Source organism: Polyodon spathula, chromosome 11, assembly GCF_017654505.1.
Source record: "Polyodon spathula isolate WHYD16114869_AA chromosome 11, ASM1765450v1, whole genome shotgun sequence".
NCBI lineage: Eukaryota > Metazoa > Chordata > Actinopteri > Acipenseriformes > Polyodontidae > Polyodon > Polyodon spathula.
In genome coordinates this window covers 5,816,264-5,836,526 of record NC_054544.1, presented here as the reverse complement: position 1 = coordinate 5,836,526, position 20,263 = coordinate 5,816,264, and the positions used below count along the sequence as shown (strand labels likewise).

At 37.1% G+C, this 20,263-nt stretch overlaps 1 protein-coding gene across 2 annotated transcripts in view; it reads right to left on the bottom strand.

The window, feature by feature from the left end:
- The window catches only part of LOC121323048 (nck-associated protein 5-like), a 129,309-nt gene that overhangs the window by 8,350 nt on the left and 100,696 nt on the right, over positions 1-20,263 (bottom strand). Inside the window, exons 12-17 of one of the 2 annotated variants that reach the window (XM_041263770.1) lie at positions 19,625-19,787; positions 14,177-14,264; positions 10,089-10,379; positions 5,841-5,965; positions 5,254-5,383; positions 4,860-5,038 (exon numbers count right to left, since the gene is read on the bottom strand). In XM_041263770.1, coding sequence (XP_041119704.1) covers positions 4,860-5,038; positions 5,254-5,383; positions 5,841-5,965; positions 10,089-10,379; positions 14,177-14,264; positions 19,625-19,787 — 976 coding nt within the window. The remainder of the gene's footprint in view (positions 1-4,859; positions 5,039-5,253; positions 5,384-5,840; positions 5,966-10,088; positions 10,380-14,176; positions 14,265-19,624; positions 19,788-20,263) is intronic. The other variant, XM_041263771.1, reaches the window with a different exon arrangement.

Here is a 20,263-nt window from a genome sequence, read left to right as displayed (position 1 = left end):
CAACATACACACACAACACAGCAACATTCAAATACAACACATCAACATGCACATACAACACAGCAACATACACATACAACACAGCAACATGCACATACAATGTGGCAACATGCACACAACACAACAACATACACACACAACACAGCAACATGCACATACAACACAGCAACACATACACAACACAGCAACATGCACATACAACACAGCAACAAACACAAAACAGCAACATGGACACACAACATAGCAGCATGCACACACAACACAGCAACATACACACACAAAACAGCAACATGCACATACAATACAGCAACATGCACATACAACACAGCAACATGCACATACAACACAGCAACATACACATACAATACAGCAACATGCACATACAATACAGCAACATGCACATACAACACAGCAGCATACACATACAATGCAGCAACATGCACATACAACATGGCAACATACACACAACATGGCAACATGCACACACAACACAGCAACATACACATACAATACAGCAGCATGCACATACAATATGGCAACATGCACACAACACAGCAACATACACACACAACACAGCAACATTCAAATACAACACATCAACATGCACATACAACACAGCAACATACACATACAACACAGCAACATGCACATACAATGTGGCAACATGCACACAACACAACAACATACACACACAACACAGCAACATACACATACAATACAGCAAATTTCACATACAACACAGCAACATGCACATGCAATACAGCAACATACACATACAACACGGCAACATGCACGCATAACATACACATTCAACACAGCAGCATACACACACAGCAACATACACATACAACACGGCAACATGCACATACAACATACACACACAACACATCAATACACACATACAACACGGCAACATGCACATACAACATACACATACACCACAGCAACATACACATACAACACAGCAACATTTCCAACACAGGCTCAGACATTCATTCTGCTATGCTGCAACCAGCACACCCAGAATATTGAGAAACAGGTGATTGGTCCTGAAATGTTTAACGTCCAGATACTCCAATTGAGATTAGTTCATGTGTTTACTTTTAGTTACTGTCACCACTGATAATTTTACTTGGGCCAAGCATCTAGAAACAGGAATCTATCATTATACACTATCTGTACTATACCTGATATCCCAGGGTGCAAGGAGAGCTAAGACAGTAAGAAGATACAATATAGCTTGACCCTGGCACCCTTACATCCAAGCCTGTCTTTGATCAATAAAGTGTGTGTCACAAATCTGTAGCGTCATAAAAAGGCTTTATTGAATATGTATTTTTTCATTTGCTGAAGTGTGTTGTAAAAAAAAAATCCTATTTTGATACCTTCAAAAACACTCTTGCACAGTGTTGCTATGTATTGAAATATGAGGCCAATCCAAAGAAATACATGACTTAAAGCATTACCTCATGTCATGTTATGCTATTAATACAACTTTCACAGTCTGACTAACATTCAAATAAAGAATAGCTGGGCAGCAGTATATACTGTAGAGCCAATGTAAAGTTTCAAAAACTCCTGCTGCCCTAAACTACATTTACTTCACCAAATTTGTTTCAGCAATCATAATTCTTTTGTTTTTGTGTTAATGAATATTTTTCCATCCAACTTGAAGCCTGACTGAGTAAGTTCTTTCCCTGACACATCACATTCCAGTGGGGAGCCTAATCAAATGCACAGCAACACTCGGTTACCAGAACCACCTTCCAAAAGGCCTCATTAGGACACCCAGTTGAAAATCCTCACCCTACCGCTGGTGTCTTTCTGTAAAATTCCCATTTAATTTAAACAAAACACTGCCATGACACATTGCTTTCTCCACTTCTTGTATCTGTCATGCAATTAAATCCAGTAAAACGATGGCCCAAATGGGTATTTGTGAGACCCTGGGAACACTCAGCACATTGCAGAACATAGTGACTCTTTTTAATACTTACAAACAAATCATAATCAAATCATAAATACATGTTTCTTATTGTTATTCTTACTTAATTTCTTATTCATAATCTTATTATTATGTGTGTGTATGTAAGTATGTATGTATGTATTTGTGTATATGTGTGTGTGTGTGTGTGTGTATATATATATATATATATATATATATATATATATATATATATACACACACAGTGCCTTGCAAAAGTATTCAGACCCCTGACCAATTCTCTCATATTACTGAATTACAAATGGTACATTAAAATTTCGTTCTGTTTGATATTTTATTTTTAATAATTATAGTAAGGTGACATTGGTTTTATGTTGAGAAATATTTTTAAGAAAAATAAAAAAATGAAATATCTTGCTTGCATAAGTATTCAACCCCCACACATTAATATTTGGTAGAGCCACCTTTCGCTGCAATAACAGCTTTAAGTCTTTTGGGGTAAGTATGTACCAGCTTTGCACACAGTGTCGGAGTGATTTTGGCCCATTCTTCTTGGCAGATTTGCTCCAGGTTGTTCAGGTTGGTTGGACGACGCTTGTGGACCGCAATTTTCAAATAGTGCCACAGATTCTCAATGGGATTGAGATCAGGACTTTGACTGGGCCACTGTAGGACATTCACCTTTTTGTTCTTGAGCCACTCCAATGTTGATTTGGCCTTGTGCTTGGGATCATTGTCCTGCTGAAAGGTGAATTTCCTCCCAAGCTTCAGTTTTTTAGCAGACTGAAGCAGATTCTCTTGCAGTATTTTCCTGTATTTTGCTCCATCCATTCTTCCTTCAATTGTAACAAGATGCCCAGTCCCTGCTGATGAGAAGCATCCCCACAGCATGATGCTGCCACCACCATACTTCACTGTAGGGATGGTGTGTCTTGAGGCATGGGCAGTGTTAGGTTTGCACCACACATAGCGCTTTGAGTTTTGGCCAAAAAGCTCTATCTTGGTCTCATCTGACCACAAAACCTTTTCCCACATCACAGCTGGGTCACTCTCATGCTTTCTGGCAAACTCCAGACGTGCTTTCAGATGGTACTTTTTGAGTAATGGCTTCTTTCTTGCCACCCTCCCATACAGGCCAGTGTTATGCAGAGCTCTTGATATGGTTGACTGGTGCACCATTACTCCACTCCCAGCCACTGAACTCCTTCAAAGTGATTGTTGGCCTCTCTGTGGCTTCTCTCACAAGTCTCCTTCTTGTTTGAGCGCTGAGTTTTGAGGGACGGCCTTTTCTTGGCAGTGCCTGGGTGGTGTGATGCAGCTTCCACTTCCTGATTATTGATCCAACTGTGCTCACTGGGATATCCAAACACTTGGATATTATTTTGTACCCTTCCCCTAATCTATGCATTTGTATTACTTTCTCTCTAACTTCTGTAGAATGCTCTTTGGTCTTCATTTTCCTTCAGATTCACAGCCTTACCAATGATCCTTCAACAGTGGGGTTTTTATCCAGAAAATGTGACAGCAACTTTAATGGTTCACAGGTGGAGGCCAATGGTAAGGTAATTGTGTCCTCATTAGGGCAATTTCTTTCATCGGTGCAAACTGGGAGCTTCCACAGCACAGGGGTTGAATACTTATGCAAGCAAGATATTTCAGTTTTTTATTTTTCTTAAAAATATTTCCCAACATAAAACCAATGTCACCTTACAATAATTGATTCTGAGTTTCAGTGTTTAAAAATAAAATATCAAACAGAATGAAATTTCAATTGGTCAGGGGTCTGAATACTTTTGCAAGGCACTGTATATGTGTGTGTGTGTGTGTGTGTGTGTGTGTGTGTGTGTGTGTGTGTGTGTGTGTGTGTGTATATACACACACACACACAAAGCGACCTGTTTAAGGTTATTTAAGGTCACTGCCCCTTATTTGTCAATATGTAAAGGTGCATACTGATCTCCTGTGTCACTGCAAGTGTGCAGAATTGTACATGCATCAAATGCAATTAGGTGCTTTTTACTGAAAGTGCACCTGTGTACCACTTCATTCTTTTTGCAAATATGTGCTTTTTTAAAACATATTTCAAGCTATTATCTGGAATTTAAAGCAGATAAATATTAACTAATAAACACATACTGCCCATAACAATATTCTTCATTGTAATGTTGGGCTGCTTACATGTTTTATGTCAGCTATTTTACAGCAATGGTATACAGATTAAACAAAAAATACAGAGATGCTGATGGAAACATCCCTTTACTGTTTAAATACCTTGTTTTATGTGGCATTTTACTGTAAAAATAAAAGTGTATATAACTTTAATAATGCATAATGGTTTGTTTTTTATCTGAACTGTCATTATTATTATTATTATTATTATTATTATTATTATTATTATTATTATTATTATTACAAAATAATTTCCATTCACCTAAACTATCACTAATAATCACAGATTACCGGACATTTATTGTGATACAGGGTATGTATAGTACAGCTGCCTGCAAGGTGCATTTGAAATACAAAATAATTCACCATGCGTTGTCTGGCAGCATATCTGAGTGCCAATGTCAGGTGAATTATTTCTCATAAGCAATCAGTTTCATATCATGTAATGCATTTATACAACACAAGGGAGACAGGAGAAACTGCAGAAAAGTAATCTACTGGTGACATAACTCACTGCAGCGCAAACAAAAAATGACTTCTTCATTTTAAAGATCAGAAAGTTTGTCAGTTTTGAATTGATCTTTAGTCTGCCTGTTCACTTAGACCTCACAAGTGTAAATGAACAAAACATTATTTGAAAATGATGGGTTAATAGAACACAAGATAGAACAAAGATTCTGGAATGTACATCATGAGATACAGCATTTTCTCCACACTGTAAAGGAAAGGGGGTTTGGATACTCACCCTTGAACTGTCTCCAGCCTTTTCTTCAGCAATAGACTGGTTGTGTACAAAACTGTAGTGTGACATGTCCGTGTGTCCCTCCTTTCCATAATGGACATATGCCTTATGTTGGTAGAAATCCATAATAGACATGGGGCTCACAATACAACTCTTCTTCACAGCAAGCTCATCTTGACCAACTGCGAAAAAGGTTGCAAAAAATATAGATAAGTGTCATTCCCAACTATTGGAATTCATCGATGGGAATATGGACAGACAACTGGAAAGGAGGAACGACAAATAAGGCAGACAACAAATCCATGGTGTAGATATAAAAACAGATGGGCAGCAGAACAGAAAGGGAATGAGGTGCATTCTAGTTAAAGAAAAGCGGACAGATGATTATTAGGGTTACCTTGCGTGTTGTTTTTCATTTGGTCTAAAAGCTCTTCCTGACCAGTTCCAATCTCATTTGATTCATACTCAGGCTCAGTTTCGCTATCGCTGCTGCTGGCTGAATATGTGCACTCCAGTAGCGTTCTATCCTGTACAAGCAAGAAGACGGGTGTTAGATTAACACATAGATCACTCCATTATAAAGGCATATTCCACAGTGTCTATATGCTGCACCATATGCTAAAATACAGATGCATTTTATCAATACATCATTTTTTGTGATTCTAAGGGGAATGTCTGCCACAGAATTGTAATTTAAGATTCTTAACCTATATGCACTGTTCAAGTTTTTGTGATGAGCGTATTGTGAGTGTGAGGTATAAGAAATGTGATTTTCATTCATAGACTGGTACTAGTTTTAACTGTATGTGTGATTATTCTACACTATGTTAGATAGAGTATATAGAGGGAGCATTGTTTTCCTGATTGTAATTCAGTGCACACAGTTCTAACAGTTCTTGCTAGGTATTGCCTTAGATTATTGGTGCCTAGCAGTGGGGGAGAAAGCTGAGGGATAAAGCCACTAATAAGGATCTCCATTCTTACAGTCTGCAGACTGCTCTGGTCCTGACTGTTCTTCCTCTTCTCAGCCTGCTTCTCGTGGCTGTCAGGAGACTTGGAAGAGACTGGATTCAGTTTTTTTACACGCACTCCCTTGGGTTTCATTATGCCTGCAATGGTGAAGAAACACATTACTGTAATGTTTATTTTAAACAGAGACGATGCTGAAAGTCAGAAGATGGATCGCTGTGCGCTGATGTTGTTACTCATTCTGTACTCTTAATGCTTAATTCATATTTGTAATTTTAGTTGCGCTCCTTTCTGTCATTTTCTCTTTTGTTGATGCATCATCTTAGATGTCCTCAGCACGCTAATGCCCTCGAGTGAATCTATCTTGCAATAAATTAGCAACTAATTGTAATTGTATTACATTTGCAAACAATTTCAGCAGCAGTTATTTATTTGTTTTATCTATGGATCAAAACAATCAGTGTTTAACAATGTCCCTGCCATTTCCAAGGCGTTTATTCTGAACTACGAATCATAAAAGCACTAAAACTTACTGTGCAATGTATTATTTGGCAGGGCATGCCTGGGACTAACTGTGGATACAATGCACCCACTGTACATTCCTAAGACGCAGGTTTTCTTTTTTTTTCTCATAAGACACAAGTCGTAGCGCAGTGGTTCAACACAGCATGTATAATTTCATGTATGATCGGTCCTAATCTCTATCAAATGATGGAGTCTCTACTTCATTCAGAACAGTTAACATAACCAGGATAAAACTGTACAGCAAAGCGCTTTTTATTAAAAATGGCAGGATGATTAAGCATTGCCCCTGAAAACCAAAGTGAAAATGATGGAGAAGAAACATTACGGAACCTCAGCTAACATGGAATACCGGTACAGCACTATTTTAAAATCTGCTTTGTGACAATTTAATTAAAATAAGTCCATCTAGCAAAAACAATTAGGATCAAGATCAGGGTAGTCTTTTCCTCTTATCCACTTCTTGAGATGCTATCTGTTGCTGGAATGTTTCTGTTCAATTTGTTATAATGACAGTGTTTAATCATGGAGTCTGCTCCATTGCACGTTGTGGAATTGAGGTCGCACGTGTGACTATTCAAGCATGGACCACATAATCTATATCCACCATCACTCTCTCTTATGAATCTCTTGTCACTGTACCTTTAATTAGCAGCATAATTATTTTTTATATGGTATCAGACAGAAAATTCCTCTCAGTTCCTTTTAACAGGAAACAGCAGGTGTGTTTGTTGGCTAGCATATGTGGCTGTGCCTCTCAGCAGACACTTCAGTTAACATCTAACACTAAGTAAAGGCTATTGTAACTACTTACTGGTGTATTTCATGCTTGAGCGAAACTGCTTGAGTGAAACTCAAAGCAGTTTCTTAGAGCACAGATATTTAAACCATCGACTGGAATGCCTCTGCGAATGCCCGTTCTTAAGTGCTTTGAAACCTGTTGATAAATGTGACCTTTTGTATTCACAGGATGAAACTGGCAATAGCTCTTTTACTGCCCAAAATGATGAGGCATTCATAATGGTTAACTAGACTTGATTGTTAAATGAGGACATAGGTCTGCCAAATATCAAATGTAACCCCAAACAAATCTGAGCTCCACATCAGCTTATTACACTTGATGTTACAAAATATGCACAACAAAATAAATACAGCGTTTTTTTTTGGTTTTTTTTTAAAGGGTTTGATGCAGTATATACCCATCTGCCTATGTAATTTTCTTAAAAGCTTTGGACAGAGAGCATGTGTGGCATGAATATTCAAAAGTGCAAGTGAACTGCAAAACTTTGGGAGTAAAATATAATCATACAAAAAATAACACTAACTATAAGGAAATACATATTTGCATGTATTCCTTGTAATCCACACTATGTCCTTGTGGACCCTACCTTGTCGTCTCTGTCCCCTGTGTGTTTCTGTTGTTTGCAAGCTCTACTGTTACAAGGTTTACAATTCGTATCAGTAGCTAATTAATCATTTCTGTTGTATGTGTTTTCTAATATTAACCTCTCCAGAGGATTTCGAGTATTAAAGCAGATACATACTACTGTGACAGGGCAGAGCCCTGCCTGTAAATACAGTGTGGTGTTTATGTGTTTTGGTGGTGGCTGGCAGGGATGGGGTTAGTGCCTAGCTTGACAAATACATGTGAAAATGTGGCTGTTCCCAAATTAGATAATTGGTGCTAATTGGGAACAGCCACATCAGATAAAAAGGGAGCTTGAATCTCTTGTAGAGGGAGGACTGCCAGGGAGCTGGTAAGAGAGGAATTGCTGTGTGTAAAACAATAAAGGTATGGTGAGTTTATACTAGCTTGGTTAATTAAAAAGTGCCCAGCTTGGTAAATTTAAAAGTAGTCTTGTTGGGAAAACGGCTTAGCCGTCCCAACCCTTCAGTTTAGAAAAAAACAAGTTTAGTCTTGGTCTTCAAGTGGAGATGGCTTTTCTTTTGTTGTTTGCTTTTTTTTCTGTGCTTAATAAAAAGTGCCCTTACGTGCATTAAATATACTTGATGATTAGGACTTGTTTATTGGTGTACCGACATAATACAGTGGTAAAGTCCCAGACCTAGCCTGACAAGTAGGGTCTTTGTCACACACACATTATATATAATATATATACACACACACAGTACTGTGCAATAGTTTTAGGCAGGTGTGAAAAAATGCTGTAAAGTAAGAATGCTTTCAAAAATAGACATGTTAATAGTTTATATTTATCAATTAACAAAATGCAAAGTGAGTGAACAGAAGAAAAACCTACATCAAATCAATATTTGGTGTGACCACCCTTTGCCTTCAAAACAGCATCAATTCTTCTAGGTACACTTGAGCACAGTTTTTGAAGGCACTCGGCAGCTAGGTTGGCACAAACATCTGGGAGAACTAACCACAGTTCTTCTGTGGATTTAGGCATCCTCAATTGCTTCTCTCTCTTCATGTAATCCCAGACAGACTCAATGATGTTGAGATCAGGGCTCTGTGGGGGCCATACCATCATTTCCAGGACTCCTTGTTCTTTTTTACGCTGAAGATAGTTCTTAATGACTTTCGCTGTATGTTTGGGGTCGTTGTCATGCTGCAGAATAAATTTGGGGCCAATCAGATGCCTCCCTGATGGTATTGAATGATGGATAAGTATCTGCCTGTACTTCTCAGCATTGAGGAGACCAATAATTCTGACCAAATCCCCAACTCCATTTGCAGAAATGCAGCCCCAAACTTGCAAGGAACCTCCACCATGCGTCACTGTTGCCTGCAGACACTCATTCGTGTACCGCTCTCCAGCCCTTCGGCGAACAAACTGCCTTCTGCTACAGCCAAATATTTCAAATTTTGACTCATCAGTCCAGAGCACCAGCTGCCATTTTTCTGCACCCCAGTTCCTGTGTTTTCATGCATAGTTGAGTCGCTCGGCCTTGTTTCCACGTCGGAGGTATGGCTTTGGCCGCAAGTCTTCATGAAGGCCACTTCTGACCAGACTTCTCCAGACAGTAGATGGGTGTACCAGGGTCCCACTGTTTTCTGCCAATTCTGAGCTGACGGCACTGCCTGACATCTTCCGATTGAGAAGGGAAGTAAGCATGATGTGTCTTTCATCTGCTGCAGTAAGTTTCCTTAGACGACCACTGCGTCTACGGTCCTCAACGTTGCTCGTTTCTTTATGCTTCTTCAAAAGAGCTTGGACAGCACATCTGGAAACCCCTGTCTGCCTTGAAATTTCTGCCTGGGAGAGACCTTGCTGATATAGTATAACTACCTTGTGTCTTGTTGCTGTGCTCAGTCTTGCCATGGTGTATGACTTTTGACAGTAAACTGTCTTCAGCAACCTCACCTTGTTAGCCGAGTTTGGCTGTTCCTCACCCAGTTTTATTCCTCCTACACAGCTGTTTCTGTTTCAGTTAATAATTGTATTTCAACCTATATATTGAATTGATGATCATTAGCACCTGTTTGGTATAATTGTTTAATCATAGACCTGACTATATGCCTACAAAATCCCTGACTTTGTGCAAGTGTACCTAGAAGAATTGATGCCGTTTTGAAGGCAAAGGGTTGTCACACCAAATATGTATTTGATTTAGATTTTTCTTCTGTTCACTCACTTTGCATTTTGGTAATTGATAAATCTAATCTATTAACATGTCTATTTTTGAAAGCATTCTTTACAGCATTTTTTCACACCTGCCTAAAACTTTTGCACAGTACTGTATATACTGTATGGGGCTAGTAGTGTAATTTACCTGAGGTGGTTGGCATGGGAAGCCGGCTCTGAAGAGTGTGTCCAGCTTTGGCAGCCATGGTAGGCTCTTGTTGGCAAGTCTCGGAGGTGGAAGGCATTTCTCGTTCCAGAGTTTTGGCCTTTGATAGAGTGGTTTGGGGCAGGATTTCATGTGGCTCCAGGAAGACAGTTACCACCTTCTCAGGGTTGGATTGGGATTTGGGGAGATGTCTTCCGGTCGCCCTGTTGACCGAGTCAGGGAGGGGGAAAGTTCCTATCCCACTGTCTAGGGTTCTCATCTGGCAGCTTGACCCTAAGGTACAGGAGAAGCATGTGATGGGAGGTGGAGACAAAGGAAGCACCGGAGTCACAGACAACGAAAGGGGTTATGGGGGAAAAAGGGGCATCTTGGGAAGGTTTAAAAAAAAAGCATTATTTACAACAGATTATAAAAAATGTTAAAGTTAAACAGTCAATAAAAACATTGTATTTCTGAGACTTCAGTAGGCAAATCAATTTCAAAACTTGTTCTGAACTGCTACTGACCTGAATAATTGCCATGAACTGTTCTAAAACCATGGTCCATGGCTAGCTGGAGTAAGAACTTTTTTGAGATACAAGAATTTAAGTTTAATATACAAAAATGAATCAGCCATTGGAACTGTCGTTACTTTTTTCAAATATTTAGTCATCGATATGAACATTAATGAATTAAATCATGTAGAGTTTACACTTTTAAATGTTATCCAGGTGTTTAATGTTTACAACCTTTAGACATTAGCATTTAGATATTGCCACGGGCAATAGTTATATTTAACATTTAAAAGCATGTAATCTTACAATTTAAAAGTGGAAGAATTAAACAATCTGAGACCTCCAAACCAGACTTCACATACAACAGATGGCTGGGTTTTTTGGATACAAAATCCTTCCTTCCTGCTATGCAGTGCAGATTTTTTTTTTATCCTTGTGATCCCAGCCCGAATTACTGAGCATAATGTTGGCTAATGACTTTCAGTGGCTGCTGCATAAATCAAGTTTATGCCCAGATTTGAAATGCACATTATATAATAATATCCCCTGCCAACAGTTAAAGGGTTATTAAAAGCATATGGTACTGAAAGAATCCATAGTGAAATTGCTTCTTCTCCAAATACTTTCCATCTGATATTGTAATCCTTTTTTTGGAATTTTGGTAAATGAGAATTAGAATTTACCATGTACAGTGTGTATATATATATATATATATATATATATATATATATATATATATATATATATATATATATATATATATATTCATTGGTGAATATATGTATGGAATACTATGTTTACTTGAATTTGAATTCTATAAGTGTTCAAAAAATACATGTGAAATGGAAAGAAAAAAGAGTCACTTTATTAAGAATCACTTCATTAAGTGTTATTTCATTTCTGAAGAACACTAGAGTTGTTGTGTATGCTAGATGTCACTTATTACACACTAAAAAAATACATAGAAAAGTACAAACGCACTTTAAAAGCTGGATTGGGTTGTAATGTGTGGAGCCCAAGAGAGTTTATAGATCCTTTAATTTATGGCCAGTTCCCAGTCGTGCTGAACACAGATTCTTAAAGTACAACGGTGCACTGGGCATTACTATCTTCAGGCAATGGTTCAAGACTTCATTAGAAAAAAAAGATTGAAAATTGATTTAATTCTAGTCTCCATGCTGACTGTGATTCTCAGGCAGTAACCTGCATCTCTTATATAAAACCCTTAAGATATTGTATGGCTTTATTGAGATGGCACTACAGAGATAAAGCAAACATCATTCCTTCATCCAATCATGTGCAAAATAAACCAGCCAACTACTGAGTCACTGATAAGATGATGGCTATTTGATTGCTAAAGTGATGTCAATGAGCTGATGAAGGAATTCAGAATGACAAAGATTAGCTGCTTCTTTGCGTATTGGCATTTTCTTGAAGAACAGGAATATCATTAAAAAAAATCATCAATTTCATGGATTGTCAGTTAGCTTCTCCGTTTCAATGGAGAGTATTACAAAACTTAATCGGTAACATTTAAAATACAGACCAGATGTAACAAATGGATGGATGTAATTGTACCTGCTGCGATTGTCCCATCTCATTCTTATGCTTAGGTGCCTTGTTACATGAGTCAGAAAGGAATATGAGCAAATGAGTTGTCATGTGAGTGTAATAACCAGGGCTTTCACACAATCTTTTTCTTCCATCTTATTAGCAGAGAGTCACTCTCACAGTGCCTTGTTTTTATTTCCCTTTTGACTTTTCACTTTGACTCCTGTGAAGCCATTTACCCTACAACAGTGATATACATTCACATTCTTCCCTCCAGTACAGATAACAGGACCCATCTGGGACTTAAAAAACTCACATCCCATATGAATCTATGTGAGTCGGGGGGAGTCATATTAGCTGCAACACAAGAAGAAAGTAATAAGATGACAAATACTTCCATCAGATCGGAGGCAATGAGAAATGATATGCTAGATACAATTTATATCTGTGTAATGTATTTATTTTTGCTCCCTGGAATCCAGCACTGGTTCTCTAAACCATCACACCAAATGCTCATGAAATGATACCTGACAGCCGTTCAGGTCACAAATGGAATGAGTTCAAGCAGTTGTAAATACGTGGAGGAGTACTGAGAACTGACACTCCTGCAGCAGATGCATTGTCAAGGAGGCAAAAGAATTAAGAAATGCTACCTTTCCCTTTTCCATTGATCATCAATTTTTTATGTTTATATATCACAAAATGTCAGATTTTGCTCATGCGTTAGGATATGAATCACAGAGCTCAGGAATCTGAAAATTTCAATAAAATTTACAGTGAACAAAAAAAAGTAACGTTTCTTTGAACATCTTAAGAAGAAGAAAAAAAAACACATCAACTTTCTGTATGCTTGACTAATCCCTTAAATCATTAATCTACTAAAAAAATCACTACAAACCCGAAAGATTGGGTAAGGCCAAGGCTATCCAATTATTTGAAAATGAGGAGTCAGCAAAACTGTAGAGAATGTTGGCTTCCCAGACAGTTTCAAAATACTTAACACTTTAATTAGTCAACCACATGGGGGTTCATATCAATAAAGTACTTCAGTTCAAATCTCTTACACAGGCTGATGAGAATCAAAATATTTAGGTAATCATGTCTTTGGAAAGTTATTAGGATATTCAAAGATGTACAATTTGTTTTTGAAGAATTCAAAAACAAATGTAAAAATAATTACACATGCACATGTAAACAAAGCCACTGTTTTACATATATTATGCATTGTATTTGAAATGTAGATTTTGGCAAATTTATAGCAAAGTTCGAAATGACAGAAAGGTTATTTTAATATTTACAGTCTTCTTTTTACTCTGCTGGACATCTTATTTTCAGAATATGATGATTCAGTCTTAATACCAGGGAAATCTAACAGTGCATTATCAATGTCTTATGCATTTTTGTAAGTATGCAAAAGTGTACTACAGTCTTTCATTGAAGTCATACTCAAATTTGGTTTCATTAGATGGCTCTTTAAATTTACTCCAGATCTATAATTGCTTTTTAAATTGAAAACATTTCAAGCAGTTTTTCATTATTACTTACATATGACATATTCATTTAAGAGCGTTGCTAGTCATTTTATTTAACTATGGCTAAGCTAGGCTAACATCTAAACAAGTATATAATGATAGTTGTGCACATTTAGCAAATCAGCTTTAAGACTAATTAGAAATGTCAGGTCAGACACATGTATGTAATAATAATAATAATAATAATAATAATAATTTTTTAAAAAAAGTTGAATATATTTACCACAATCTTGAAGCTATATCGCAATGGTACAACTGCAAATTCTGTAACTCAAATTTCACAACCTCCCAACAGTGTGATGACCAACTCAAAGGCCTTCTTTAAACCCAGGCATTGATTTCTGATACCTTTTCGTTTAGAGCTAAGGATGCATTTTCTTCACCATTTTGCTGAAATACTAGCTAAGTAAATAAATAAATAAATAAATAAGCACAGATCTGATAATCATTGAATCTGTTTTACCCACTGGTAATTAGAATGTACTCTCCATACCTAGCATATGATCTTGACAAGAAGGTTTGTGGATGGTCTCTTCATCATCGTCTGCCATAATGTTGATATTCTGTGTCACAATCTTGGTCTGTTTGTTAAAATAAATACATTACAAAAATAAAGTTTGCTACTTTATTTGCAACCTGAAGGTGTTCAATCAGCACCCACACAAAATAGGTGTAAAAGCATCTTTAAATATCAGTGTATTGCTCACTATTGAAAATACTGGACATGGAGCAAGTTTCTTGTTTTCTATTCACTCACACTGTTGAATTTCATTAAACGCACACTATTACCAGCTGATGGTTTATAGGACCTTTGTGCTACTATTGCAATACATTACCTTTCCTGTGCTAGCTCCTACCTCGCAGATATACAGCTTTAATGAGTACTAACCTCTGGAACTGTCCCTCCTTATGGAATACTCTAATACTGCAGTTTCTGCCCATGTGCCAACGTGACCTCTAACTGTCTAAAAACATTTGCATTAAAATGTAAGGTGTATGTACAACAGTGTTAAATTGGAGCAATTGTTTCCTTAAAGATAATTATTAAATGGTTGTCTCCTTTCCTAATTCAACTATCACAATGTGAAACCAAGCATGTTGCCCCCCCCCCCCCAAAAGCAACTATTTGAAGAGTTTGACTTCCCCTTTATCCAAACCGATTGGTACTTCTACAGTATTTAGACAGGACACCCAATACATATAAAATTTAGCTCAGATCTACATTTCAATTCCCACTACAAAACAGGGTCCAGTGCAATTGTCTTTTTAGCTGGAAGGAAATGTATGGAGAGAAATGACAAGGTGGCAATGAGACAATAGAGTGTTTGCTACGTTTAAAATGACACATTATCAATGGTATTGTGTCTGTAAAGTGCCCAGTGCCAGTGAAAGAGTTCTTTGTGATTTCAAAAGTAAAGCTTATACTGTAATGGGCCAAGAATGGTATATGTTATGCAATAACGTGCATTTGTTACGTATTACATGACAACTGCTCTCCTATTGTTTTCTGTGTAGGCCAGCCATTCTGTTATGGTTCAATAACAGAAAAGATTACATTAATTATTGACCCCTGTTCTAAAACCAGTCATTACTGATATAACGCTTCACAGGGACGCTTGAGCCTCGCTAACTCTTTCAGCGGACTACAATGGTGATTTCAGACAAACGGGTAAAGAAATAACTTTAAAAAGCTGTAGCATAATAGTGACTTCCACTATTACCTTGTAACATGCCACAGCAATGCTAATATCCCTTCAGTATACCACACCTCTGGTAATGGTTTGCATATAAAAAAGTACTCATTATGGTATACTGTAGATGATATACTATAGCTATTATTTTATATAAAAATTACAGTGCCGAGAAAAAGTTTGTGAACCCCTTAGGATTTTCACATATTTCAAGCCTAAAATGTTATTAGATCGTAGTCCTAATAATAGATAAAGATAACCTGATCAAACAAATGACACAAAAACATCATACTTTTTCAACATTTATTTATCCACAAATGATTCAACATTCAATACCCATGTGTAAAAAAGTATGTGAACCTTTAGATTCAGTAACTGGTGGTACTCCCTTGAGCACCAATGACTTCAACTAAGCATTTGCTGTAACTGTTGGTCAGTCTCTCACATCGGTTTTGAGGAATTTTGGCCCATTCCTCCTTACAGAACTGCTTCAACTCTGTGACATTTGAGGGCTTCCTTACATGGATAGCTCGCTTCAGGTCCTGCCACAACATTTTGATGGGGTTTAGGTCCGAACTTTGACTAGGCCATTCTAAAACGCGGAATTTCTTCTTCTGCAGCCATTCTTTTGTAGATCTGCTTGTATGTTTAGGATCATTGTCTTGCTGCATGATCCACTTTCAGTTCAGCTTGAGCTCACGGACGGATGGCCTGACATTCTCCTCTAGAATCTTCTGAATCTTCATGGTTGTGTCAATGATGGCAAGCCGTCCAGGTCCTGAGGCAGCAAAGCAGCCCCAAACCATCACACTCCCACCACCATGATTGACAGTTGGGATGAGGTACTTCTGTTCGAACGCAGTGTTTGGTTTTTGCCAAACATAACGTTTCTCATTGAGGCCAAAAAGTTCTACCTTTGACTCGTCTGTCAACATTGTTCCAGAAGTCTTGTGGATCATCTATGTGCTCTTTGTAGAACTTCAGACGGACAGCAATATTCTTTTTAGAGAGCAGTGGCTTCCTCCTGGCTATCCTTCCATGAACACCATTCTTGTTCAGTCTTTTTCTGATAGTTGAGTCATGAACACTCACATTAGCCAAAGTGAGAGTGGCCTGCAGATCATTGGATGTTACTCTGGGGTTTTTTGTGATTTCCTTGATGATTTTCCAGTTTGTTCTTACAGAGATTTTGGTAGGACGACCGCTCCTGGGTAGAGTGACTGTGGTCTTGAACTTTTTCCATTTGATCTGTCTGACAGTGGATTGGTGAAGCTCCAAATCCTTAGAAATGGTTTTGTAACCCTTTCTAGACTGATAAGCATCAATAGATGTTTTTCTGAGATCCTCAGAGATTTTTTCTGATTTGGCATGACGTGTTTCCACACACCTGTATGGTGAAGACCAAACTCACAAAGTTTCTGATCTTTATATAGGGTGGGGCCTCCCAAACTCACCCCTGAAGATCAACCTAATTATTTAAATACCTCATTCCAATTATCCCCTTAATTGAGCTGATAAAACAAGGGGTTCACTTACTTTTTCACATACCCTGAATATCAGTTACTCATTGTTTGTCTAATTCATACATCATTTTGTTTCAAAAGACATGAAATTGGATAATACACCCTATTGGATATTTAAGAAAAGGTTTTGATTCAAGAAGGCTATCAAGGTAAAACTATGGAATTTCCATAATTATCTTTGGGTTCATACACTTTCTCTGCACTGTATACAGTATATACATACAGTATATGTGTGTGAGTGTGTGTGTGTGTGAGTGTGTGTGTGTGTGTGTGTGTGTGTGTGTGTGTGTGTATATATATATATATATATATATATATATATATATATATATAGAGAGAGAGAGAGAGAGAGAGAGAGAGAGAGAGAGAGAGAGAGATGTATTTAGATAGATAGATAGACAGATAGATAGAAAGATATCATGGGGGATGAAATCTCTACCAGTAGTATAAAAAGAAACCACTAATGCAAAATGTAGCTTCTTTTTTGTTGTAGTTCTGTTGAGTGAAGATATAACCAGAGCTGTCAGGACAGTATTAAATGGGGCATTGTTAAATTGAGTGGCTCTGATAAGGGGCTCCGCTTTGTTATCAAAATTCAACATCAGTCGGATTGAATTTCCTGCATATTGCAGTTCCAGACTTTCATGCTCTCTCTCTTTTTCTCTCTCTCTCTCTCTCTCTCTCTCTCTCTCTCTCTCTCTCTCTCTCTCTCTCTCTCTCTCCTCTCTCTTTCTCACTGACACTGCAAGGTCAGTCTAACATATGCCTATGGGTCCAGCAACAGCACTTTTTCATGATGCAAAAAAATCTGCCTCTTTTGTAACAAAAAACAAAAGAAGATGGTGATTACAGGGATGAGAGAAAAGAAGGTTTTAAACCAATCATCCCCAATACTGGGCCATAAAAGGGTTTCAAATGACCTTGCGTCACCTAAAATGCACACATATCATGTATCACTATAAAATATAAATAAATCATGACTGCTTGTATGTGTGTTATACACATATATATATATATATATAATATATATATATATATATATATATATATATATATATATATATATATATATATATATATATATATAGTGTAAACCAGAAGACCAAGTTTGTAAACCAGAAGAGGTTCACTAAAATCAGAGACAGAAAGCTATGTTATTCCATTTTACAGTTAACAAGGAAAGTGGATGGGAAGACAACAACAGAAAATTCTTGCAGTAATTAGTGTGACTTCAAACAAAGATGTACTTCTTAATGCTGATCTCCATGGCAACTGTTACTAAATGAACAAATCATATTTTTAATTATGACTGTTCACAAAATGCCATAAGTACAAAATAAATTGATTCTATACTTAATGTTGTCATCTGATTTACTGTTAGCATTCAATTTTAAATATCCTTTATTTTGTATTTAAATACATTTTTTAACTGCTAATGGTTATCTATGAATCATGATATGTTGTATTTCCCTTTTTCATTACCATCCGACTCTACTGGTTCTGATTCTTTAAAGCATGTCAATTAGAAAGTTCCTCCAGAGAAGGGCTGTGCAGAGTGCACCATCATTTTCCATAGAATTTGTGCTACCTTCAGCCTCCAAATCAATCAAAAACAAAGGATGCAATTAAAAGGAAACTTGAGACAAATTCAGAAAACTAAAATGACAAACATAATAGAGCAAGTGCTAGCTTCATTGTTCTTCATTTCTATGCTATGTGATATTTTTTTAAATAAATAAATAAATACAATAAGGTAGATAAAATAAACGAAACCTATAAGCTATTTGATAAGCTGAAGTGGATCGTTTTGAGTGGTTTACATTATACTTATCAATGGGAAAGCACAAAATTATTGAAAACAAAATGAATAAAAACAAAACCTTGAAGAACAAACTTTAAGCAACAAAACCAATCAGAATGGAATCACTGAATTAAAATATCTATCTTTTCAAAGGCCCTAATGTCCCCAGCTATGTTTATAAAAGCAACTCAAAGAGCAATAGGTTGATATTTTCAAAGATGTTTCGTTGTAGAAAAATGTCAAACAATCCTATTCATCAAAATTACAGTTCCCTGTGTACTGAGCAACAATTACTGTGAGCGTTCCTCACAGCAAATGCCATCAATGCTGTGTTCTCTTTTCAACTTAAAAATCAATGACAAGTATGCACATGTGACATTTAAACACATTCTATCTGAGCACCTTCATTAGCTAGCATGGTGCCTAGGTAACTTGAAATAGTTTTTGTGTACTGTCTGGCAAAATGTAACAAGGATTTTTTTGGATGGCGTTGCAGCTATTTAAGTTCTATACCTCAAACATAAATCGTTAATGAAATTGTCACAGATAAAAGCTGCTATTTTAGAAAAGGAAGAAAGGATGGTGCCTTGAAAAGCCACCAGAGTACTGTATTGCATGGGGCCTAGAGGCAGTAAGGGGGCCCCTGTTGTCGTGAATCGGTTACTATAAAAAAAAGGTATATCTACTGCAAGTCTGCACCAGAATAAATGGCTTATTAGCCATTTTACCATTCTTTGAATCTGTATGCCACACACCATAACCAGAAAAAACACAAGGTGTTTTGTGGTCCATATGGTCCAGGGGTCTTGACAACACAGTTAAAGGTCTACCAAGGTTTAGTTGATTCGTTTTCTAAACAGTTACCGGAGGACATGTTCTGGCAAATGGTTAAAGTACTTTTTACAATTTGACCAGAAGAAACTTACCACAGTTTCACTGTGCATTTCCATATCTGCCTTCATTTCACTGTTTTTCTTGTGGTTCCCTTGGGTGCTGATAGAGATGGTGGGAAGAGATGAGTCCTGGGAGTTGCCCTTCGACACACTCCTGTAGGAAACATGATTTGATCCATTTTCTGTCTTATCAACTCTGCAGGTAGAAAGTGATTTCACTGATAAATGACACCATCCTCCTTCAAACCACTGGCTTCTCCCACTGTTTTAATGTTCAAAATAACCTCTTTTCATCTTTCTACTACTTTAACTAGCCTTGATATAATCTGTGGATTACAATTTGAGGTAGTATATCAATTTACTGGAGCGCACATAATTATATATTTTTCTATCTGAGATTGCTTCGGGACACAGAGGCGAAGCATGGATCACGTTTGTTGACTACCACGATGGCCTAAGGTTGAAGTGACGATGAACACTTCATCCAAGAGCTGTCTCAAAGGAAGAGCTGGGCTTTTTGATAAAGCTACCATAAGAAATGCATCATGTTCAGTAAACTTTCAAGATAAATATGGTGACAAGATATGAAATATGAAAACGCATTAAATCAAAATAAATAAATAAATAAATAAACAAGCTATATTGCAGTTAAAGTGATGTAAAGCTGCTGAT